The 25,344-nt window shown below is 31.8% G+C and overlaps 2 protein-coding genes across 5 annotated transcripts in view; one reads left to right on the forward strand and one right to left on the reverse strand.

Annotated features, from left to right (window-relative positions):
* Positions 1 to 25,344, reverse strand: part of LOC139528383 (acyl-CoA dehydrogenase family member 10-like) — a 113,209-nt gene that overhangs the window by 82,356 nt on the left and 5,509 nt on the right. For 3 of the 4 annotated variants that reach the window (XM_071324354.1, XM_071324351.1, XM_071324352.1), the window contains exons 5-12: positions 21,791 to 21,949; positions 21,355 to 21,517; positions 18,022 to 18,116; positions 17,177 to 17,292; positions 16,567 to 16,748; positions 15,030 to 15,180; positions 14,183 to 14,328; positions 13,706 to 13,879 (exon numbers count right to left, since the gene is read on the reverse strand). In XM_071324354.1, the coding sequence (XP_071180455.1) occupies positions 13,706 to 13,879; positions 14,183 to 14,328; positions 15,030 to 15,180; positions 16,567 to 16,748; positions 17,177 to 17,292; positions 18,022 to 18,116; positions 21,355 to 21,517; positions 21,791 to 21,949 (1,186 nt within the window). Of the gene's footprint in view, positions 1 to 13,705; positions 13,880 to 14,182; positions 14,329 to 15,029; positions 15,181 to 16,566; positions 16,749 to 17,176; positions 17,293 to 18,021; positions 18,117 to 21,354; positions 21,518 to 21,566; positions 21,613 to 21,790; positions 21,950 to 25,344 lie in introns of all 4 variants that reach the window. The other variant, XM_071324353.1, reaches the window with a different exon arrangement.
* On the forward strand, positions 1,312 to 6,208 carry LOC139528385 (uncharacterized). Its single transcript, XM_071324355.1, has 4 exons — positions 1,312 to 3,428; positions 3,669 to 3,746; positions 4,082 to 4,234; positions 5,634 to 6,208. The coding sequence occupies exons 1-4, from the start codon at positions 1,335 to 1,337 to the stop codon at positions 5,799 to 5,801; spliced, it is 2,493 nt and encodes an 830-aa protein (XP_071180456.1). The 5' UTR covers positions 1,312 to 1,334; the 3' UTR covers positions 5,802 to 6,208.

Genomic DNA, 25,344 nt, shown 5'->3' on the forward strand with positions numbered 1-25,344 from the left:
TAATGATTCAAATGATATCAGAGAGATGTCTGACCATATGGAACAAGATTTGATAAACTTTCAAGCAAGCGATTTTCCACTGACACCAGAAAACATTCAGAATATAAAACAAAAATTTAGAGATCTCAAGGAAATCCTATGGTTGTTAGAATATAACATTTCAGACGAAAGAAAAAAAGAATTGTTAAGTGCTGCAAAGACAGATATGAAAGAAATTGTTCTGACTACTGATAACCATACACTACAGGAATATTTACTGGTCTTAAAAGATGATAGTCGTAATTTTATGTTTTTTTTCTGTGTAAATATCTACCATATACTGATTATATCAGGACAAGAAAATAAAACACTGATTTTAAATGATATATCAATAATACTACAAAGACAAAGAATGTATCACTATTCATTTTTCTATAATTATCTTAACATGTACTACAATTTCATACCAAACGAAATTTTTACAAACATTCATGCCATCTGGCAATCAGCACCTTCAATCGAACTTCAATTAAAATTGGTTTATTGTGAAAAATTAATGAAAGAAAAAGAATATAAGACACTTATACAGTTGATTCATCATAATGTTGATTACTTTATAACAAGTTTTGAAGTGATAACATTTGAAATAGGTATAAAATCTAACACAACTATCACTGTAATGTTACATGTTTTGCATCATCAAGTGTCAATTTGCAAGTTGGAAAATGTGAAGACAATTCAAATAATACTCGCCAGGATAATTAACAGATGCCCTAATGAAAGACTTCTAATCAGAGGATTTTATAATTACATAATGACACTGGACAACAAACAAATACTAGGTACTCCACTTTCAATCAAATATTTACAGCCTGTGATGAGTCCATATTCATTTGAAACTTTGGAAGTTATATTGTTGTGCAGTGACAAACTTAGGGAAGCCAATCATTATACAGAGTGCATTAAGTTTCTCAAATATTTTTCTGGGTTTATCTTTAGTTTTTCCAAATGATAAACTGATAAGCCTAAATATATGTTATTTTAGACAACAATTCTGTAAAGTTCTATTAATTTTACTGGATAGTTATGTATCTTGTCATGATAACCGCCAGATGAATCTTGTGTTGGAAAGACTTCTGAAGTTTAGGGAAGCTTTACTTTCAAAAGAGTATACCAACACTTCATGCTACTGTTTTATAGGAAGACATAAATGCACTGAAGATACGGATTTGGATGAAGTGGCTTTATACTCATTGGCTTTTACCAGCATGACAAATTTTAAAATATCATTTTTAACTCCATACAGAAAAAAGTCATCATTAATGGGTTGTTCACTCTTTTATTTTGATTATTTTATGAACAATGTTATATATGGAAAATGGGAATTAGCTCCATATCTTCAACGTATGATAGATATGATGAACATGGATAGGTTTAAAGAAGAATCTGTTGTATTCTTTATTGAATTTATTAAAAGATCCGCTGACCACAGTACAGTTACATTTTACAATATTTTGAAAATGTTGTGTACCATTGATTTACAACGAGAAATACAAGATTTAATCCTACAAGGATTTACTGAATATTTGATAATATCATGTAATGAACAATATAGCACACTATATAAATTCATCTTAGATATTAACATGATATGTACAAAAGGCCCGTTCTTACAAAAACTGACATCATGCATAGCAAAAACGTGTTTGAAACTTGATGACGATACAGTAAATGATATAAGAAAGACTATTTACCATTGTTATTGCACTGTAAGACATCATGGTAAATATGAGCAAGATGCAAATATTGAAAAATACAAGGACCATTTTACTTTCATTGCATCAATGGAAGCAGAAGAAGAAATGAGGAAATTGACATCTCTGACAAATTTCTTGCTGATGCTGACATTACTTCTCATTGCATCAGGGAGACATCACAAATCTGCTGAACTCAAGAAATACCTCTCATTGAAATACGAGTACAGAGACTCTATTTTGTATCTACTGTGGTGTTCAGGGGATGTGGAAATCAACCCTGGACCCACTCTTTGTACCCTGATGAAGGTACCAGATTCAGTGAAAGAAAGAAATTGGATTTATGAAATGTGCTCCATACTACTACGACTTTTAAAATATACATCAATTGATTTAAAAAGTGATGGTCTTTGGAAAGCAAAACCATTGCACTGGCCAAATGGATGGCCGTTTTATGATCCTAGAAACAAACCCAAAGGCCAAGGATACAATACTGTAACTGACAGGAAACTGCTGGAGAATTTAAAAGAACAATGTAATGGGAAAGGGTTGTTAAAAGACCTTTCAAAATTTGATGATGAACATACAAAATCTAAAGTAAGGCAATATAAATTGGAAATAACTGCATGGAAAAACAACAGAACTGAGTTGTTTGAACTTTACACCTTAAGACAAGCACTAGATACACTGAGGGCAGCCAAGAAAAGTCTGCACAAATACAAGAACAATTCTGAACTTCACAAAGGTATTAGTGACCTAAATGTAGACTTCATCTTTGATACTGATAATGTTACTTCTATCAGTAGTGAAGGCTATACGGATATTGTAAGGGACATAGCAATCACGTTTTGTAGAATAGGCAAAGGGTTAAGTCCACTAGAAAAGAGTGATGGCATCTGGAAGATGCAACCTAATGAATGGAATCCTAATCATTCATACTATAGCCCATGCAATGCTGGGAAAAGAAAAGAAAAAGGCCAGGATCAGAAACTAGTGGATAATCTTTTGACATACTGTGAATCAAAGAACATAACTATACCAGCAGACCTTCAACCACTGCTCAAAGCATGGAAGCAGAGCAATACATCAGAAATAACCAAATACTATACAATCTGGTCAAAAACAGCAATAATCAATCATTCCTTAAAATATCTTGAGCTAGAAGGTTTGTTAGCAAAATGCCATGTACATGAAAGTCTGAAACAAATTGGTCTTATACTTGATACACAGTACTGGAGATGTCCAAGTCCAAAGAAAGTTATCTCTACTGACAACGATGATAAAAGTCAAGATTCAGGTTTCAGTGACACTTCTCACAGCTCTCATTGCTGCGATAGCCAAACAGCAAACCTCACAAACTCATCTCAAAAAGTATTAAGTTTTCAAAAAATCAAAGACAATCAATTGGCGAAGTTGACAAATTCATCAAATGCAAATCTTAATGCTACTGATGACAGTTCATGTGGTATAGATAGTCATACAAATGATCACCTTTGCAATACCAAATTTGATTTGGATAATCAATGGAAAGAATTGTCGAACCAAACATGTCTCAAATCTGATAAAGCCAACTTCTCAATTCTAACCAGCAAAGCACAATCAGAACATGATGTCCAACATTATCCAGTATTATCTGCAGACTCTACAAATTCAAAACAAAAGGGTAACTACAAGAAGATTTCACAAAACACATCAGTAAGTAAAATAATACTTAACAATTCAAAAGTACTTAATATGTATAAATAATTTATCTATTTGGAAATATTTTGTAGAATGTAGGGGTAAGTTAAGAGAATTTATCATGGTGAATAAGGATTTTCTTTTAATTTGTGGACTGAAAATATTATTTAAAAAAATTTATGAAGAAAATGAAGAAATCTGAAGAAATTTTAAGAACAATATGATCGATATGTGATAGAAATACTCTTTTTGCAGAAAAGAAAAAGACAAAACGAAGATGAGAGTTATTCAAATCTAAAACGACCATATATATCAGAGATAGAACTTTCATTGGTATGTTATATATGTGAAAAAAGGAGACTTTTCAGGAAGTTGTAAATCATATTGAAAAAACAAAACAGTGAATTAAATTCATTTTAAATAATTAAGCAATAATATCATTGAGGTATTGTAAGACATAAATAATAAGAGTACCAATGATGTCTGGTGGACTTTTTAAAGATATGTGTGTCACAACAAAATATTTTATTTGATTTGAAAATGAGGATATCTTCTTTGTGTAAATAAATAAGTCCATATATTTTTAAAAGAATTATACAAATTAATTATAATTACAAAGTTCTATTTTTTTCCCAATATTTATCTGAAACTGTTCTCTTTTTTTGTAGTCAGTAGCCTCATCTTCATCAATGAACAGTGATGCTGAGACAGAGATAAGTGATATAAACAACAGGATAACTTCAGACCAGTATGTGGATAATATAGTTAATCTTTTAGATGAATTGGAACAAGACTACAGTTCAACTACAGGGAAAGCATCTGTGAGTATTATTAACCATATATTCAGTGTTCTGTAATAACTTTTTTTTATTTTCATTTATCAATATATTCAACCTGCTTTTAACATGTTTTATATCTTGATTTGTATTTTTTTCATTACACTACTGTCATTCCAAAGTGGTGAGTAGATCCCAAGGAAGTAATAAAAAAAGGTTAAAAAAGTATGAAAAAGAACAGATGATACTATAGGCAAAAACAGATGATAATGTAACAAACACAGTTCAAAAACACAATCGAAAAAGAACAAATGAGTTACCCAAATGGAAGTAAAAACATAAATATAACCACTGTATGACTTTTTTTTTGTGTACATTTTGTGATGTTTTGTATTATTGAATGACTAATGGTAACACAATTTACAAGAATAAAAAGTTAGATTTTCCTCATGATCAATTATTGCAAATCAAACTTAAATCAATACATCTGATTACCGTAATAAACTGTTATCATAGAGATATGTCTCATTAAGTCACCTTATTGTAATGTTGATAATGCAAATGTTGAAATAAAAAACAGCAATAGATGAACATGTAAGTTATGCAAATATTCAAAGTCAATGAATCATGACTGAAGTTACATGCATGGCTAAACAATCTCTACGGAAATGAGATGTGCCAATGCTGATACAACTGCATACCTCATACCATTGACTTATGATAAGTTGTTCCATTTAAACAAACCTAAACACAGAAATATACTTGTTAACTATGTACAAGTTACAAAGTCAAATGAACCATGATGAGGCGGTGGGGCAAATATCACTGACTTAACATTATCAGTTAATCTTAAACTGGTCTAATCAGAAACTAATACATGTAAACTAAGCAAAGTTTCATAGTCAATAGACCATGACTAAGGGGGTGGGGCCAAATATTCTCCGTGAAAATGAGATATGCCATTGCTTATACAACTGCATACTAAACATCATTGACCTACCACTAGTGGTGTCAACGTATATTTGTTCCACATAACAGAAGTTCCACTGGAAACGTTGTTATAAACAATGTCATAATATATGTTCCTGTTGGAACAAATATTGTATACCATTTATTCCGTTAGGAACATTTACTGTAATATTTATTCCAGTGGAAATAATATTCCAGAATATTTTTTCCATTCGGAACTTATATTATGAAGGAACTTCTATTCCGTGACAGTGGTTCCCCATAAATTGGCCTAACTAAAAACAAATACATTTAAGCTATGCAAAAGTTTTAAAAGTCAATAGACCATGACATACTAATACATTGTTGATGCCACCGCTGCCAGAAACAGCATACCTATGTCTCACTTTTTCACTCTGTGAAGGCGAGACAAAAATTGGACATTATCTGAAGCTAAGAACTAATAAAAGACAAGTAACTTTTGATTTACTTTCAGATTCAAGATTCATCCTCTACAACAGATCAATCTTCAGAAGTGTGCAATGAACTTCCAGAATATGTACAGTTATATATAGATACAGTTGAAAATAGTTACAATCCTGATGATACACTTCACATAGATGTTGAACAATTCATTGAGGAACAAGACATGGATTTATCATGAAAATCATACAAATAATACAGCCATGGTCAAGAATATACCTTGTCACAAGAGGCATATCAATCTTCTGTTATTAAGGATGCTCAATATCCATGTGAAAATTACATTGTAGTGTACATATAAAAATGTGTTAGTGAATATAACTTGATGATTGTTTATTGATAAGAATTTCCAGGTTTCATTTTTGTAGGTTAATACCAGAGATTTAAGAAACGTTTACCTCTCTGTGTCAAGTGGTAGGAGTAGAATGTTATTCTCCTATTTACTAATATATTTTTCATTTTAACCTTAAGTTCTGTATATCAACAAATTTTCAAAATTAATGTATTTTATTATTCTTAACAAAGTGTTTTTAAAATATTTTAAACTTCAGGATACATCTGATATTAAATACATGAAAAGATTGAAAGTCATGAAAATTCTTATTATTACTTGTAATATCAATATATAAAAAAAAACATTGCAAACTCAGCTTGTAAGAACTAAATGTTAAAAATAATCTAAAACAAATAGTTTACAGTATGATTAAATTCCACTTTAAATAAAAATAATTAGATATAGGAAGATGTGGTGTGAGTGCCAATGAGACAACTCTCCATACAAATAACAATTTAAAAAGTAAACCATTATAGGTTAAAGTACGGCCTTCAACACGGAGCCTTGGCTCACACCGAACAACAAGCTATAAAGGGCCCCAAAACTACTAGTGTAAAACCATTCAAATGGGAAAACCAATGGTCTAATCTATATAAACAAAACGAGAAACGAGAAACACGTATATATTACATAAACAAACGACAACTACTGTACATCAGATTCCTGACTTAGGACAGGTGCAAACATTTGCAGCGGGATTAAACGTTTTAATGGATCCAAACCTTCTCCCTTTTTCTGAAACAATAGCATAACATCACAACAAAGAAAAACATACGATAAAATATCAATTGGCAGACTTAACTCAATCAAATCAAAGCGCTGTAAGCGCTGAAGGCAGTTAACCAAAAACCAAGGCAACCGTAATTATGAAAACTGTGGCAATGTTGCCTCAACATTAAACATTCATATATAGTACATTCATGTTTATCTAATGATTTATTTATTAAGGCAAATAATTTATATGTTATCAAGGTTTCAAAAGCAATGCATATACGGTATCAATGTATATTTTTTATGGTGAATCTGCAGTGGTACAAGTTCCCAATGATTGCAGTTGTTCTACTTGGTAGTTAACCTTGGTTTTATTTGACTGCTAGAAGTTCAATTTGACTTAGTATGAACATGTAATAGTATGAATGGAGTGGTTTCCCTGGAAAGAAAACTGAGTTTGTGTTCTATAGTACAAAAGTTATGAGACACGAATCAGACAAATGTTCACTACAACAGGGATCAAAGGTGAGGTCTGACTGACCTGCCCATAGTAAATGTAAATGATTTGTTATTTTGTCCCATACATATGAATATATATAATTTAGGGGTGGGGATCTCAACGGTTTTCAAGTTCTCAAACAGGTAGGGGTAGGCAGAGGATTTAGGGCGGGCAGGGGGCCCGGCCCCCCCTTTTTTGGAAAAAATTTGGTTGCTTATATAGGGAATCACTGAAGCGTGACTGGAGCGGGCCCCTCTTAGGTCAGTTAGTGGGCCCCACTTATAAAAATTTCTGGATCCGCCACTGGGGGTAGGGTGACCCTAGGGACTTCCCCTACATTTCATTTTATTTGTTATATTGTCTCATACATGAATATATATGGTTTAGGGGTGGGGGTCTCATTGGTTTCCAAGTTCTCAAACAGAAGGGGTAGGGTGACCCAAGGGACTCCCCCTGTATTTCATTTAATTAGTTATATTGATCCATACATGAATATATATTGTTTTGGTGTGGGGATCTCGACCGTTTCCAAGTTCTCAAACAGGAGGGTTGGGATGACCACAGGGACTTCCCCTACATTTCATTTTATTTGTTATATTGTCTCATACATGAATATATATGGTTTAGGGGTGGGGGTCGCATTGGTTTCCAAGTTCTCAAACAGAAGGGGTAGGGTGACCCAAGGGACTCCCCCTGTATTTCATTTAATTAGTTATATTGATCCATACATGAATATATATTGTTTTGGTGTGGGGATCTCGACCGTTTCCAAGTTCTCAAACAGGAGGGTTGGGATGACCACAGGGACTTCCCCTATATTTCATTTGATTTGTTATATTGTCCCATACATGAGTATATATGGTTTAGGGGTAAGGATCTTGACCATTTCCAAGTTCTCAAACAGGAGGGTGAACAGTGACCTCAGGGACTCCCCCTATCTTTCATCTGATTTGTTATACTGTCCCATACATGAATATATATGGTTTAGGGATGGGGATCTCGACCATTTTTAAATTCTAAAACAGGAGGGGTGGGGTGACCCCTAGCAACTCTTCCTATATTTTATTTGATTTTTCATATTGTCACAAACATGAATATATATGGTTAAGGGGTGTGGATCTCGACCGTTTCCAAGTTCTCAAACAGGAGGGGGTGGGGTAACTCCAGGGACTCCCCCTATATTTCATTTTTTATTTATTATATTGTCCTATACTTGAATATATGCAGGGGCGGACTCAGACGGGGGAGGGTTGCGGGCTTGCACCCCCTTAAATTTGCAAAGCATGGGTTGTTCTCAGCTTAATAAAGAATATTCCGAGAATTTTACCTCAATTTTTTTTTTTAGCCTGGCTCTGCTCAGCGAAAATTTAAGTTTGCGCCCCTCCTAACCTAAAATCCTGGATCTGCCCCCTCATATGGTTTAGGGGTGGGGAGCTCGACCATTTCCAAGTTATCAAACAGGAGGGGGTAGAGTGGCCCAAAGAATGCCACCTATATATCATATGATTTACTTACAACAGTGGCGGATGCAGGAATTTTCGAAAGGGGGGGTGCTAGCCCAGGGCAAAGGGGGGGTGCAGGGGTGCAAAACATATGTCCCGATTCAAATGCATTGATCGGCCAAAATAAAGGGGGGGTGCGCACCCCCGGAACCCCCCCTCTGGATCCGCCACTGTACATTAAGGTATATTAGTTGCATTATTAGTGAGAAAAAAAAGAATGAAACTTTCAGCTACTTTAATTGACCCTTCAAAATTGAGAAAAAACAAATAACCCCTCGAAATTGCAGTAAACTTTACACTTTAAAAGCATCTCACATGCATTATCATCATTTATCATTTATAAAGAAAATTTAGACTGTGACCATGAACATGTATATTGTTAGATATACTGTTCCCAGCTGTCACGTTGTATTGGATTTTTAAATTAAAATTTGTCAAAAAGTAATTTTGAGTTTCTGAATAAAATATTTTTCTGCTTTTTCTTTCTTTTACATATATCTTTTGGTTTACAATACTAGTGTTTATATTCATTTACCATGCATAGATGTATTTTTTCACCTGCTTGGATTTATTTTGTAAATGATCGCCAAACCCGGAATTACCCTTATCCGCTTCCGGAATCGGATCCGATTTTGTAAAATTTTGTCTTCACGGCCGCCATTATTATGTGTTTACAATGTTGTTTTTGTCAATCAGATACGATTTTACTCGAATTTATACAATATTTGTCGGCGATTTTCTGTATAAAGCTAGCGGTTGAACAAAATGAACATCGCCGTCATGAATAATAATGATAAAAATAAGTTTTTAGCTCGTTTAATTGGAGACTTTGGTGAACATGGTGAAAAGGTTTGCAAAGTAATTTCTTATTTTCTTTCAAATGTAAGGTGACTACGTCGGGCGTAGCTAGAAACCAACTATCCTAGTCGAAATTTCGCTTGCAAAAGTGGAAGGTCGCGGACCTCGGACCACCGCTAATTTGCACACCTGGCTCCAAATTGAAAAGCTATGAAATTGCCGCCAACAGCATGAACAGTTGAAATTATTATATAATAGACTACTGACGTAGTTGTACTCAATTGATGACAAACAATATTCCTACGACTTTTGTCATTTGGGAAATATAAACTACTTGTCTTAAGAGATTTTCGGCGATTAAATATTTCATACAATTGTTCTTTGACATCTTAGCTAAAATCACAAGTCATAATGAACTACACAAGGATTCTTAATAAGCACTACTTCCTATGTGTAACTTTAAAACTTTTGGATAAATCGACGATCATTTAAGGTTTTTCTGGTCATTTTTTTTGTAATCCAGAATAAAAAGTATTAAAAAAGTGTTCAATTAGTTATATATAACATAGTAGCAAGCTAGATAATAACAATGGCAAGTATTTCAGGATTTATTGGGTAGAACACAAATCTAGGGTGCTCGCATAATGCAGCTTAACTGCATAAAAACGTATGATTAAACAATGAACGAATAAATTTGATCTGCCATATCTGAATACAAATGCACAGTTAATTAAATATTAGAGACAAACATTCATGACCAAAAAGCTAACAAACAAATTCAAACACAGGACATGACTGAGAAATATTTAACCAATCAATGTTCACTTTAGAAAAAAACCGTTTTTTTTATAATCTTGAAGTTTATACAAATGTTGTAAGAATAAGTGAAAAATTGAAGATATTACAAATAATCAAAGCTGGTGTACAGACAAGATCCATATTAATAAAAAATAACAAAAAAGCATTATAAACAGTATCAACAGGTTGAATTAACAAGAAAATACGATTTGAGAGTACTCGCAGTTACTGACAGCTAGTTAAAATCCAAAACCAATTAATAATAAAAAATCATGCATCAGAGACTAAAATCGACTAAAACACATCACAGGGATTTAGTATTTTAACGTCATTAATAGTCAAAGAAGACATGACTTGTGCAATGCCAAAAATAAATGTATTGACAGGTAGTAGTATAGTGAAGAGCGACTTCTATAGAAATAAAAGTTAACGTGTCTGTGTCTCTATACATCTCGCCTCAAAAGATAATGAAATTTAGTTATGTTTTAATTTGCTAATGACAATATCAATGTTTGTTCTACTTGAAAACTATTTTGATAGTGTTTGCATCAATAATGTCATTTTCACTCACAGATTATGTAATGTTGACTTCTGAGTTAAAAACTTCATTACAGTGTTTTGAATTTTAAGTATGTAATTATATACATGTTTTGAATATACTCTGTTAAGTTTTTTTGAGGTGGTATGGGTGTCTTTCACCATTTTGGATTGTAAAAAACAGAGAACCTAAGGTCCAGATTTTCTATCAAGTTAGTAAAATCTTAATCAGGAGTGCAGATATTTAATGTGAACTTTCGTTTAAAAGAACCAATTTATAAGAATATAACTTATATTTATTTATATATTTACAAGTGTAGATTATTTTTTGTTGTTTTTAAATATTTTCAAATTGGCATTTTAAGGGAAGGTAATTACTCTAAAACAGTGCATTTTCTGAAGGAATCTACATGGAATTTACCTGTTTTGTATTTAAGCCGGAAAAACGTACAGTGACTCTATGTTTTCTTTTGATATTCTCAAAGCATTGTCTGAAAGCTATCTTTTCCTCATTTATTTTACAATTCTATCATTTTGTTTAGTTTCTAATCACAAAATGGTGTTTTTTCCTGTATAATCCATATCTGTAGCTTGAGAAAATGCACGGTGACCTATCATTTTAATAATATTTTTGAACATATATCAATAGATACTACGTTTTGACAAAGTATGAACAAATTCTATCATTTTTATTTTAGACTCCCATACCACCTTAATTTTTATTTTTATCTTAAGATTTTTAAATTATATTGATTGTGTGATGACTGTATTACTACTCATTTTTTAATGCATTTTATTTGTTCTTAAAAAAATCTTCCAAAAAAGTAAATGTCTAAAAAATTAAAATTCTAAAATTATCCACTCCCTCATCAGTTTTCAACTAAGATCTCTAATTAACAGAAGGATGAAATCGAGGAGTTTTATCCTTTTTTTCCAGATTGGTAATATTTTTTGTTAAGAATACAGATCATTGGGAGTTCACAGAAATTTTGCAAACAGATTGAGGTTGTCTCTCTTCCATTGTGGAAATATGAAACTTTTTTTTTAATTTTATAATTCCATAAATTCAGTATAGGCAACTCTTTTGTGTAAGAAACCATATTCTCAACCCAGACATTTGAGTCTTACTTGGTCGTGAATCAATAAAATGGTAATTACTATATTTTGAATGACAACCTCAATGCTAATGATTTTGCCATTTAATTACGGAATTCCATTTTGAATTTCCTTGGGGTTAAGTATTTTTGTTATTTCACTTTCTATCAACAGAAGGTGATAAATCCTTTAGTTTTTGTTTGTTACCTTGGTTTATATTCAAAGTAAAGATTACCATATATCTTCAATTTTGTTTTTTTGTAAATACACCCTATCACTACTTAGAAATCTGTCCTGCTTAAACTTTTACAACAATCTCTTTTCCATTGTGGTGGACAAATACAATTAGGTGTATATTGTTGAACGTACAATATGGTAGTTTAAAATTTTTCAAGCACAATCTTTATTTGTTTAGTTTACATTTGTAACATCCCCATTCTTATTTTTAATGTAACCTTTAAATTACTATAAAAAAAAATCTGTATATATTGTATATTTTTATAGACCATTCTTAATACCAGTGATTAGATGATAAATATATACTGTAAATTCAGACATTATTGCCAGCATCTATTATTTGAAGTTTTATAATTGCAATTTTTGGAAAAGCTTCATACTGATTTATGTATGTGGTATCAGAATGCACTGTCTTATTATTGAGCTACTCAAGTAGTCTCTTTATCGCATTAATAAAAACCTTGCAATAATTTCTGAATATTCAGTGAATATATGTGCAGTGAAACAAAACTTGGTGCATAATGCTTATCAAATAAATATACATCAAGATTAATTTTAAAACATGTTACATTTTGATATTATTGCAATTATTAAACTTAAATCTGAATTTTTTCAAACAAAATATTTCATAGATTTCATAAAGCAAGTTCATACAGTTGAAAGAATATCTATCCATCACACTTTAGAATGTAACAGTAACAGATGAATTTATGTTATCTTTATTTCTGACAGATGATGTAATTTTTTTCTTAATATTCTGCTGAAATAATATTTTGGGGGTTATAGACCTACCAAAGAAAATTATCTCATCAGTAATTTGTGGAATAATCCAATAATTTATTTATGATTTTAAACTAACTGACAAATAATAAAAATTCTGTAATTAAATTTAAAATGGATTAAATTTGTAAAATTTATAAATTTACTCCACAAACATGACAAACTTCGGTTTAGTCTTCAAACACATTATTACTGTATTGATTATCAAGCAATTCCGTTTTACTACATTATGTACTTACTACTGACTATTTTGATTAATTCAATTTCAACATAATATTTATTATCATTCACTTTTCTATATTTTCATATATATATTTATTCAATAAACTGTGTGAATAAATAAAATCTTGTTTTATTGAAAATGTTAAAAAAAAAATATAGGACACTATTGTGACTCTTCTAGAATTAAGATTGAAACGTAAAGTCCATCAATACTAGATTACATAAAAATATCTGTGATCTAACTTTTCAAACCCAGCATCTGCTGACAAAGATCCCTAATTCTATTAAAAGTATGTCATTGTTATTTGGCTTTAATGGATCTTATTCAAAAATCTTAGTAGCTTTAAAGCAATGCATTTCATACAGTTTTTATAGCCATATGTATGGTTTCTGACATCTTCAAGTATCCTGTTTAAAGCTTTCAAGGAGAGACTAAACAGAAGAGTATATGTGCACCTTGGACGTACTATTTACATTTTTGTTTTCAATTTCGAAACCACCTACCTTGAAGCGATCTGTTGTATTCACCTTGAATAATAGGTACCATCCTGTAAAGTCCAAAAGCCACTTACCTTGAAGCGACCTCTTGTATACACCTTGGATAATGGCTGCCATCCTGAATAGTACAAAAGCCACGTACCAGTCCCAGTTATGTATTGGGGCAATCCCTATTTTTTGACAATATTCAGCAACAACTTCATCTACTGTAGGTATTCCTAGTTCTTTTAAGTCCAAGTCACCTAGAGCTGTAAAAATAGACATACTCCTTTAGGGGATTTCTGGCTAAATGTGGTGGGTATGGGTTGCTCATTGTTGAAGGCCATATAGTTGTTAATTATAGTGTCTGACATTTGGACTCATGAGGAGAGTTCTCACCTTCTTTTTTTTATATAAATCATTAGCCTGGAGATCCCTATCCATGCAACTATGGTATAAAGAACAAAATGGACATGAACAATTTATTGTTGCAAAACAAATTATGAAAAAAATTATTTCATATCTGGGGTTTTAATTATTTGCTTCAACAGATAACAATGCGATATACTTGCCAGGTATGACATCAAGTGCTGATGGTGTGTAGTAACCAAGACAACAGGTAGCTAAATCAGTTAATGGATCTCCTATGGTGGAGAGTTCCCAGTCAATAACTCCAATAGCAACAGGTTTTGTTGGATGGTATATCATATTATCTACTCTAAAATATAAATTATCTGATTCTAGTATTCTAGGTAGCACAGGATTTGGCACAATGAGAATTGAATAAACCTACTTCTCAGAACATACTCAGACATTTAATGACTTTTAAAAAATGTTACCTGAATTTACATTTACCAATAGATGAAAAAGGAGATGTCAAGTTGATTTCAATAAAGCATAAACCAAACGACATCGAGTCTTACAGATGTTTTCCAAATATCTACTTTTGTTCAAACACTCTGAACAAATAAACAAGGACAAGTACTAAAAAGTATATGACTGGGGGCAGCTTTGAAAATTGTTACACAGAATTTCTATCTCATGAGTTTGCTTTGAAAAACACTATTCCCATTATATTTAGAACTATAAATTAGATATACAGAATATTCCTTTAGTCCCAAGAGGAGCTTTGTCTCATTGGCAATCATATCACATCTTCTTATATTGATAATAGAAACATATTTACCAGTCGATTTCTATCCAAAGTTATAAATACTAACGTTTTATATAAGTTATGATTTGCTTTCCTAGTACAAAGATTTCTTTCCATTTATTAAGTTTAGAGATTTCTTTCCATTTATTAAGTTAAGAGATTTCTTTCCATCTATTAAATTCTTATTTTTCCAAATTTTACAATAACTTTTGAAAAAGAAAAAAAAAACATTGTATTATTTGTTTCTATTTATCCTAGAATCTAACCTAAAGTCTCCATGGACCACTGTTACACGTTCATCTTGTGGTAAATGTTCTGGTAACCACTTGATAAGTTTGTCCATAGCTTCTATCTCATGTGTTTTACTGGCTTCATACTGTCTAGTCCAGCGGGTTATGTTTCTCTGTAAATATCCACCTTCAAAAAGGGAATTTCCAATTTTAAATAATAAAAAATGTATATGAAAAACAATGTGTGTAATGTAAACATTTTTTTGTGTGTCTTCAACATGTTTCAAATTAAACATACATTACATATACATTAATACATATATCTTAACATACAGTAGAAACAGAAAGTTTGTGAAGTGAAATACATAAAAAATAAATATTCTCGACCTACTGCTTATTATTCTTTGTTGATTTTTACCAATCCTGATTAGGGCCTTTTTTGCCTTATATGTGCATGTTTTATCCAGTATAAAAATATGAAGATGTGGTATGATTGCCAATGAGACAACTATCCTACAAAGTTCAAATGAAGTGGATGTTAGCAATTATTGGCAACCTTATAGCCTTCAACAAGGAGAAAAATCATACTACAAAGTCAGCTTTAAAAGTCCCAATTGAGAAAACCAGCGGCCTAATTTATAAAATAAATAACTATTTACAAAAAACAAATACTGATATGACAGACAAAAACCAGCCAAAACCACTTACCAGTAACTGTTTCCTCAATCTTAATAGTCAAATCTTAAAAAATCAAACATTACAGCATAAAGTATGTAAAATATTAAATCATGTGAAGAAATATCCGTCAAGACGCATTAGTAGATCTGTGTTTATCTACCTGTTTAGAAGTAGTATACAAAGGTTGATCTTAACTGAGGTATAAAAATCTGATCATCTGGACTTTTCTCGTTCCAAGAGTAAAACATTTGTTAAAAAGTGAGACATTCGTTTGACTGTGCAGGATGTATAAATTTGAAAGTTAAGTCCGTTGCCTTATTTAGGATGAATGCCTTGCTCTCTGTATGTTAAAGGACAATGTCCCTTTGTAAGGGTTGTAGATGACCTGGTGCAATGCACAATTTCTACCTCTATCCACTATACCCTTATCTTACAGCAGCAGTCAAAATTTCCTGCCCTTCATCCAAGTTATACCATATAGCTGGTTATTTTCACGGGTGTAAAATTTGCCAATTTTCATTGAATAAGGTATACAAAATATTTTTGGCAGATATTATTTTGGTGGATTTAAAACTTATATCCATACCATTGCATTGGCTGTTTTAAATTGGCAAAATTCATTTTGGTGGTTTTTTTCTATCAACCCGCGAAAAAAAACCGCTATGAGGTATCACTTTACAGAATTTTCTACTTGTTTTTAGTATTATTTTTTCTCTCGTCCTGATATACTTGAAATAATTGCCCTTGAAGGTTAAGCCAGAGACAATAAATATATTAGTCTCTTTCTTCCATACAATTATTCTTAGTCATCTAAAAAAATAAGTGATGAGAATAGCTCACTTAGTCCTATGAGCCAGGTGAGCTAAAAATTAGAAAACATTTCCTGTATACAAACCTTTCTTCCCATAATCATCCAGGCCAGCAGCTGATATATTCACAGAATGTATCTTTACAAGAGTACTGATCATCTCAGAATAGACCTCCCGACGCTGCTGTCTTGTCAATCCAGCAAGAGCACGATCTTTGAAGATTTTGCCATCTACATACTCCATGATGTAAAATGGTGTTCCTATCAAACTGGAAATTAAATTGATAAGTAAATGCAAAATTAAAAATATTTATATGATCGTTTCAATACTGATAATGTATAGGTGGGTTGATGTTATTCAAGTTTCCCAATTGCTACTTGCAAAACATATCAAATGTGGTATCATTAGAACAGTTTAAGCATACTACTATTCAGGGTGTGTTTAACTACCTTGACTACCGAAGAGCGTTTTCACACAGTCCGTGGTTTAGCATAAACAACTTCAAAACATGTTAATTACAGTATATTGACCAACTCATTCATTACTTTAAGATTTCCTCTTCAGTAGGAAAATTCTTTTCTAAATGAATTCTATGTTTTAAAAACACCATACATCTCAAAATCTCAGGTATCAGTACACAAAAATGACCAACAGCAAGGGGGAAAGGGGGGGGGGTTAACTTAAGACCAGACTTACCTACTATCTTCACAAAGGCCATACATCTTAGGTATAGGTACACCATGTTGTCCTACAGCTTTCATTACTTTAAACTCTCTCTCTACAGCATGTGCTGAAGGCAGTAATTTACCAGGCTGAAATTGGATTTTAAAGTAGTTTATTTTTTTATAATCAAATGAAATACCTTCAGCTTTGAAAAATTATTACTGGATTTATCTACATGTAAAAATATCTTTAATTGAAAATCCATTTGAAATTTGATAACAAAGTTTAGCTTATCATGATTATAGGTTTCAAACACTACAGCTTGTAAAAGATGTACTCTATCTATTTGTTTGGAAGTTGGCATTTACCTCATCTTCAGCTACTTTTGCAGTTGCGTGTATCCTGAGATAATAATCAACCTTTGACAGGAAAACTGACAATCCTTGTCAATTAAGAGGACAGTCCTAAACACCTGACTAAGAAAGGTGTTTAAACTCACAATCTCAGAGTAAACAGACTTGTGATTAAATCATCTACTATGACCACTCTGTTACAGACGTCCTAACTCTATGCAGAGGAACAAAATAATAAAAATTATCGTTATTTGGAAATCTGCTCCAGTTGATGTAAGAATCTATGTGGGTTGAACTATTGACATAATACCACAATCATTTTTCAATTGTGGAATCAGTTATTTCCTGTTATGACATCAAACTTTACAGGAACTTCGTGATGTCTAGTTGTGGCCGACAAATAATGATAAGGAATATTGACACCTAATGCATATACACCTTGCTCTATCACAGACAGTTGTATAAATACGCAGACCTGTCAATTAAAAAAACACTTGAAAAAAAACTTGCAAGCTTCCTACTTACTGGTTTCTTCCTTAGAACAAGATGTTTTCCTCCATAGAAGACATAATATGTAGGATTGGATTGACCATGCCTGAAACATCTTATAACAGGAGGATCTAAAAATAGAATGAATAATGTAAAATATGGTACAGTGCATATGTAGTTGTCAACATTTATTATCTATTATCTAATGTAATAATCTTAAATTTGATACATGGTTTGTATACCCGTATCTTATGTAAAATCTTTTGTTTGATGCAGGGTTTGTATACCCGTATCTTATGTAAAATCTTTTGTTTGATGCATGGTTTGGGTTCCAAACTTTATAAAGAGTTATTATGATTCTCCTTTACCATGTGAATTTCATCTGTTAATTAATGAGTCTGACAACATTTTCAGTTTTACATTCCCAACATTGTGTTATATAATATCATAAACTAGTAAGTATTTTCAATCTGTATCCTATAAAAAAAATCTAGTTCTCTTGATTTTTTTCTGTGAATTATATGTGAAGAAATAAAATGATAAAGATGTGCCATCATAGCCTTTTAGAGGACTATCCACTAGAGACCTAATACTTGGTTAAATTTTGATGATACAAAATAAATACAATACCTTAGATTAATAGAGGAATTATCTGTACAGAAAACAAGCAAAACTGTAGATTATATATAATTGACAAACATGTATCCCTTGAAATATATGAGGCATTTAGACTGGAAGGAAGGTGTTTTCATTCAATGATAGCATCTTTGACATTTCAATGTTTTAATTTGAGATTTTGTGAATAATAAAAATGTTATGGTGACTTGAGTAACACCGGTATCACTCAGATTACAACTCTACCTTGACATCTAAGTTTGTATTTAGCCTATAAAATACTTATTTAGCCTTGAGAATTGAAAGGTCTGTCTTTCCCATTCATACAATAGAAGTTTACCTATGAGGGTCTGAATGGGGTTTACAGAATAGAGAATATATGCAATAGTAAAATAAAAAAAAAATAGAGAATAGAGAAAATGAACAACAAAATAAAGAATAGAGAATAATGCGGTGCAAAAGTATAAAGAATAACTTTGCAAAATAAAAGGTAACTTGGGTAACTGTAATGCAATACTGATAATATAATGATCAATGTACAGATTTGATAAATAATCTTGTTACAGAAAGACTAAATAGTAAAATCATTTTCATGAGACTTTTACAGGATGAGAGTTATTTTTAAGGCTATTTAAAGAAAAATGCCCCACAAATTTAAAGAATACAGATATTAAAAAAACCCATCCAGGTTCTCATGTCAACTACATTGTCAAAATGTAGGACACACCATTTCTATTCCAAAACTAAACTAGATATCTAGTCAAACTGGTTTTAAACTAGACATCTAGTCAAACTGGTTTTAAACTAGACATCTAGTCTAACTGGTTTTAAACTAGACATCTAGTCAAACTGGTTTGGTATAACTGACTGCTTGCTCCTGGCCTATATGTCAATTTCACAGTGACCTTACATGTGTTTGTGCTAAGAGTACATTGTACTGTCATGTTTATTGATTTTCTGTTGGGGCATGACCTAAACATGCAAAACAGTAGCTTGAGATTTCAATTTAATAGGAATCAATATAATCTTTTAAAGTTTATTCTATATGAACTGATATTAGTATAATGAATTAATATTTGGAATTTTATATCCTGGTTGATGATGTTTTTTTTTTGGGACCAAGATGTTTTCTTCATTCTGGTTCACATTATGATTATTTTAACCTTTAATGCACATTTAATGATAGAAAAAAAATCAGCTCTCATTTAAAATATTTTGCAACTACCGGTAAATAATAAGCCTTCAGATTTTGGTGTAAACAAAAAACAAGACAGTGTAATAGAAAACCTGCAAGCATAGTCTATTTCTATAATGTCAAGCAGATATTTTTTTTTATATCCAAATAAAAAACTACCATGTAAAGAAATATGCAATTAAAGGGCCGAAAATAACCCCAAAAATTCAACATTAACATTTACGACCCCTTCTGTAGCCATTTTTGTACGATTTTTTTAATCTTAAATTGTATCAAAACTTCAGATATAACGAATAATAGAGATAGGCCATAATGTACATACACCAAGGGGAAACTTGATGCAAAGCATTATTATTTACTGTTTCATTGCATTTAATAGAAAAAGAGTACTTTGTGGTAAATAAACCAAGATTTTTATAGAAAATCCACAGTCTTTAATAAAGAGATTGTTGTTATAAAATTTGAAACATAGATTACTCACTTGCTTTTCTATGATGTGCTAGTGTTTATTTTTTGAAAAAAGTTCTAACCAACCTGTAAATTCCAAAATACCTCGTGCTGAGTCACTAAAGTCGAGCGCACCCTAAAAGGTGTACTTGATTTGGTCCATATTTTTATTTGTTTTAACCAATAACTACATTAATAAACTTGTTTTAAAGAAATCAATGCTAGCACTGCATGCAATAATCCTATATCTTTCAGTCATCAAATTGCCAAATATGAGAGTACAAGGATAAAGGCTCTAGATTTTCTATAAAATTTCCATATGTTTAGCATTGAATCAACACAAGGGTACATAAACCTTAACAGATTTTGAACAATTAAATCAAGATGCACAAAGTTTAAGTATTTGTCAGAATATAGGGTTCTTTTGTACTTTAACAATATCACAATAACAATAAAGTGACCTTAATTTTGGACAAGGTAAATGGCATGAAGCCAAATTTATCAACTCCTATTGTATGAATGGGATAAACTGACCTTTCAATTCTCAAGGCTAAATAAGTATTTCATAGGCTAAATACAAACTTACCTGTCAAGGTAGAATTGTAATCTGAGTGATACCGGTGTTACTCAAGTCACCATAATGCCATGGAAAAAACACTTAATCTATTCATTTATCAACCAGGTTTTTCCCTATTTCAAGACTAATAGTCTGAACATTATATAAACATGTAATACCAATTTCACTACACAAAAAATATTTTCAGAATAATTCTTTTCTAATAAGCTTAACATCTACAGTTTTAGAGGCATAATAAACATACCAAAGTATTTATATCATTATAATATATTTGAACTCACAACAGGATAACCCTGCCCTGCTTATTAGATTATCTCCCTATCAAAATATTGAATAAGGATTTATTTGCTGTATTCAAATCTGTAAGTACATTTAACAACTGTATGATAAAAGCTTTATTAATTTCTGTCCAATCTGCTATGTGTCGATACACTTACAAGGCACAAACAAGCAGACAAACAGACAGAAAGGAGTTATTCCTTTATACATCCCAAAAACTTTTTTATGGGAACAATAAGTCTTTATTTCAACAGACCTTTAGAATGTAATTTCAGGGCCCCGTTGAGGTAGCTTTTCAGTTTATCCATGTTGATTTCCAGATGTTTTGGTACAGTAATGGTATCCTCTTTATGACATCTCATACACAGTCCACCTAATTCCTTCTCTAAATCTCGCACGGCTTGATCTGGATCAGAAACCTACAATACATCATAAAACTAAGGTTATAACATCTCGTACACAGTCCACCTAATTCCTTCTCTAAATCTCGCACGGCTTGATCTGGATCAGTTACCTAAAATACACCATAAATCTAAGGTTATAACATATCATACACATTTTACAGACAGACAGACAGACAGACAAAATATGTCAGTGTATTTCTAAAATGTTTTATATTTGTTGTGTATAAACAAATTATAATAAATTTCTGTTTGCATCTGATTATATCTACATGTAATCTATGTACAAACCTTAATTGTTCTTATGCCTAATTGTCTTGCTGATTTTACGTTTACACCAAGGTCATCTAAAAACACTGTTTCTTCAGGTTGAAGGTCAAGTTCCTTTAGACATGCATGAAAGATTCTGGGGTCAGGTTTTCTAATTCCCAACAAACATGATTCAATGATCTACAATACAGATAATCAAAATTATTGAAGATTGTCATTCAGATCTTTAACATGTTGGAATACTATGTTTCTTAATGTCTTTCATTCCGGTTTGTACCCTTCTGGAGCACCTGAGATCAGGTGGGGTTTGTTTTGCTCAATCTTTAGTTTTCTTTGTGGTTTTTTGTGTACTGTTGTTTGACTTTTTTTTTTAAAGCCATTTTTTCTACTTTTAAGTCTGAATGTCTTTTCAGTATCTTTTGGCCCTTTATTCACAAAACAAAATTTTAGCTGAAACTATTTAATGGTTACTTTAAATTCCATTTCACAATTTTTGTTTTAAATGTGTCATTCCCTAATGTATTGTAAAAAGAGTACCTGTTTAGAAAGAAGACAATTTACTCTATCTTATTCAAAGGGAAGATAATTTGAAAAGTCTGAAAACTGTAAAAATTCAAAGCATTAGAAGAAGAATTTAGTGCTGCTTTAATTCATTATAAAATACTAGAATTCATTAGAACATTGCAATCATTTTTGGCACAAAGGATGACTGAGGTATCAATTTAGAACTAAAACATAAAAGATAGCTCTCTATTATGGAGGTATAATCATGTTTGATGAATTTTTGGTCATAATGAATATGATAAATCATAATCCCAGAAAGGATATCATAAATTTAACATTTTTTTCAAATCTACATTTTGGATGATTTTTTATCAGCAAATGTATATTTTATCCCCTCCCTTCATTGGTTCAACTATGGAAATTCAGGCTTGAGTACTGAAACATTCCAATATACTTAATTACAAGTTTGAAACAAGAGTTTAAGATAAAATTTACACTATACAGCAAAGAAACATTGACAAAATCTATTAAACATAAAATCCAAAGGTGGATACCAGATTTTGTAATGGGTGCATGCATAAATCCATTAAACATTATAAATCTTTGGAGGATTTTATTTAAAAAATATTATAAACCATGAAAGCATTATGATTATGGTTATGGTTGTCTTTTTAATATTGTTTTACATTTAACTCCATTTTTAGCTCACCTGGCCCGAAGGGCCAAGTGAGCTTTTCCCATCACTTTGCGTCCGGCGTCCGTCGTCGTCCGTCGTCGTCCGGCGTTAACTTTTACAAAAATCTTCTCCTCTGAAACTGCTGGGCCAAATTAAACCAAACTTGGCCACAATCATCATTGGGGTATTTAGTTTAAAAAAAGTGTGGCGTGACCCCGCCAACCAACCAAGATGGCCGCCATGGCTAAAAATAGAACATAGGGGTAAAATGCAGTTTTTGGCTTATAACTCAAAAACCAAAGCATTTAGAGCAAATCTGACATGGGGGTGAAGTTGTTTATCAGGTCAAGATCTATCTGCCCTGAAATTTTCAGATAAATCAGACAACCCGTTGTTGGGTTGCTGCCCCAAAATTGGTCATTTTAAGGAAATTTCACCGTTTTTGGTTATTATCTTGAATATAATTATAGATAGAGATAAACTGTAAAAAGCAATAATGTTCAGCAAAGTAAGATCTACAAAAAAGTCAACATGACCAAAATGGTCAGTTGACCCCTTAAGGAGTTATTGCCCTTTATAGTCATTTTTTGTCAATTTTTCGTGAAGTTTTGTTATCTTGTACAAAAATCTTCTCCTCTGAAACTACTGAGACAAATTTAACCAAACTTGTCAACAATCATCATTAGGGTATGTAGTTTAAAAAATGTGTGGCGTGACCCCGCCAACCAACCAAGATGGCCGCCACAGCTAAAAATAGAACATAGGGGTAAAATGCAGTTTTTGGCTTATGACTCAAAAACCAAAGCAATTTAGAGCTAATCTGATATGGAATAAAATTGATTATCAGGTCAAGATCTATCTGCCCTGAAATTTTCAGATGAATCGGACAACCTGTTTTGGGTTGCTGCCCCTGAATTGGTAACTTTAAGGAAATTTTGCTGTTTTTGGTTATTATCTTGAATATTATTATAGATAGAGATAAACTGTAAACAGCAATAATGTTGAGCAAAGTAAGATTTACAAATAAGTCAACATGATTGAAATGGTCAGTTAACCCCTTTAGGAGTTATTGCCCTTTATAGTCAATTTTTAACCATTTTTCGTAAATCTTATTTATCTTTTACAAAAATCTTCTCCTCTGAAACTACTGGGCCAAGTTCATTATAAATAGAGATAATTGTAAGCAGTAAGAATGTTCAGTAAAGTAAGATGTACAAACACATCACCATCACAAAAACACAATTTTGTCATGAATCCATCTGCGTCCTTTGTTTAATATTCACATAGACCAAGGTGAGCGACACAGGCTCTTTAGAGCCTCTAGTTTAAATTAACTTTATATTAAAATTGAGTCAGTGTATTTTCCCTTGTTATTGGTAATATGTCTTTTGATTGAGTTAGGCCATTTTTATTGTGTGTCTTTCTATGTTGTAATGTTACACTACTGGGGATTCATTATTATTCGTTGGATACCAATTTTTGTGGATTTCGTGGGTACAAGTTAACCACGAATTCAAAAGTTCAACAAATATCATATTTTCAATAGGCTTTGTATCCAGAGATTCGCAAAACCACCAATATGCAAGTTTTCAGCAATTGGGAATCTACAAAAATTGATACCCACGAAAAAATAAATGAATCCACAGTATTGTTTCAGGTTAGGGTGATGGTTGATGCCTATTTAAATGTTTAACTCTGCTGCATTTGTTTGAACCTGTCCTAAGTCAGGAACCTGATGTTCAGTGATTGTCGTTTGTTCAAAAGTGTTTCTAGTTTCTCGTTTTTTAAATAAAGATAAGACTGTTGGTTTTCCTATTTGAGTGGTTTAACACTAGTCATTTTTTGGGTCCTTGCTGTTCGATGTGACCAAAGACTCTGTGTTGAAGGCTATACTTTAACCTATAATGGTTTACTTTTACAATTGTTGACTCGAATGGAGAGTTTCATTGGCACTCATACCACATTTTCTTATATCTATAATATAATTATTACTTTGGGTGGTCAAGTTAACAAAGGTTTAATATCTACAACCCCACACCCCTGGCTCTTCCACTGAAAACAAGATGTTTGTTTTAAAGAATGTAGGACAGAAAGTCACAGGACAAAAAGTCACAGACAAAAAGTCATGGACAAAAAGTCACAGGACAAAAAGTCACAATTCATTTTTTCTGACTATTTTCTTTGAATAAAAAACGCTTATTTCTACAAAAAAATTTTTGCATTTCTGTTGAACTATTGTATAAAATCTAACTCTGTAAACAAGATTTATCAAAAAAATATCAAAGTAAATCAAATAATTGTTAAAAAAACAAAATGTCAAAGTGGCTTGGCACTTAAATGGCTTCATGGTGCAAAGAAATCTTCATTTTTCAAGTATAATGACACATTTCCTAAA

Source organism: Mytilus edulis, chromosome 6 (assembly GCF_963676685.1).
Source record: "Mytilus edulis chromosome 6, xbMytEdul2.2, whole genome shotgun sequence".
In the NCBI taxonomy this organism is placed as follows: domain Eukaryota; kingdom Metazoa; phylum Mollusca; class Bivalvia; order Mytilida; family Mytilidae; genus Mytilus; species Mytilus edulis.

Bases quoted from the DNA above. Each gene is read 5' to 3' on its own strand.
- LOC139528385 (XM_071324355.1), top strand. From the start codon at position 1,335: ATGAACAATGTTATATATGGAAAATGGGAATTAGCTCCATATCTTCAA. The intron at 3,747-4,081 runs GTATGTTATATA...CTTTTTTTGTAG, and splicing joins CAGAGATAGAACTTTCATTG to TCAGTAGCCTCATCTTCATC. The intron at 4,235-5,633 runs GTGAGTATTATT...ATTTACTTTCAG, and splicing joins CAACTACAGGGAAAGCATCT to ATTCAAGATTCATCCTCTAC.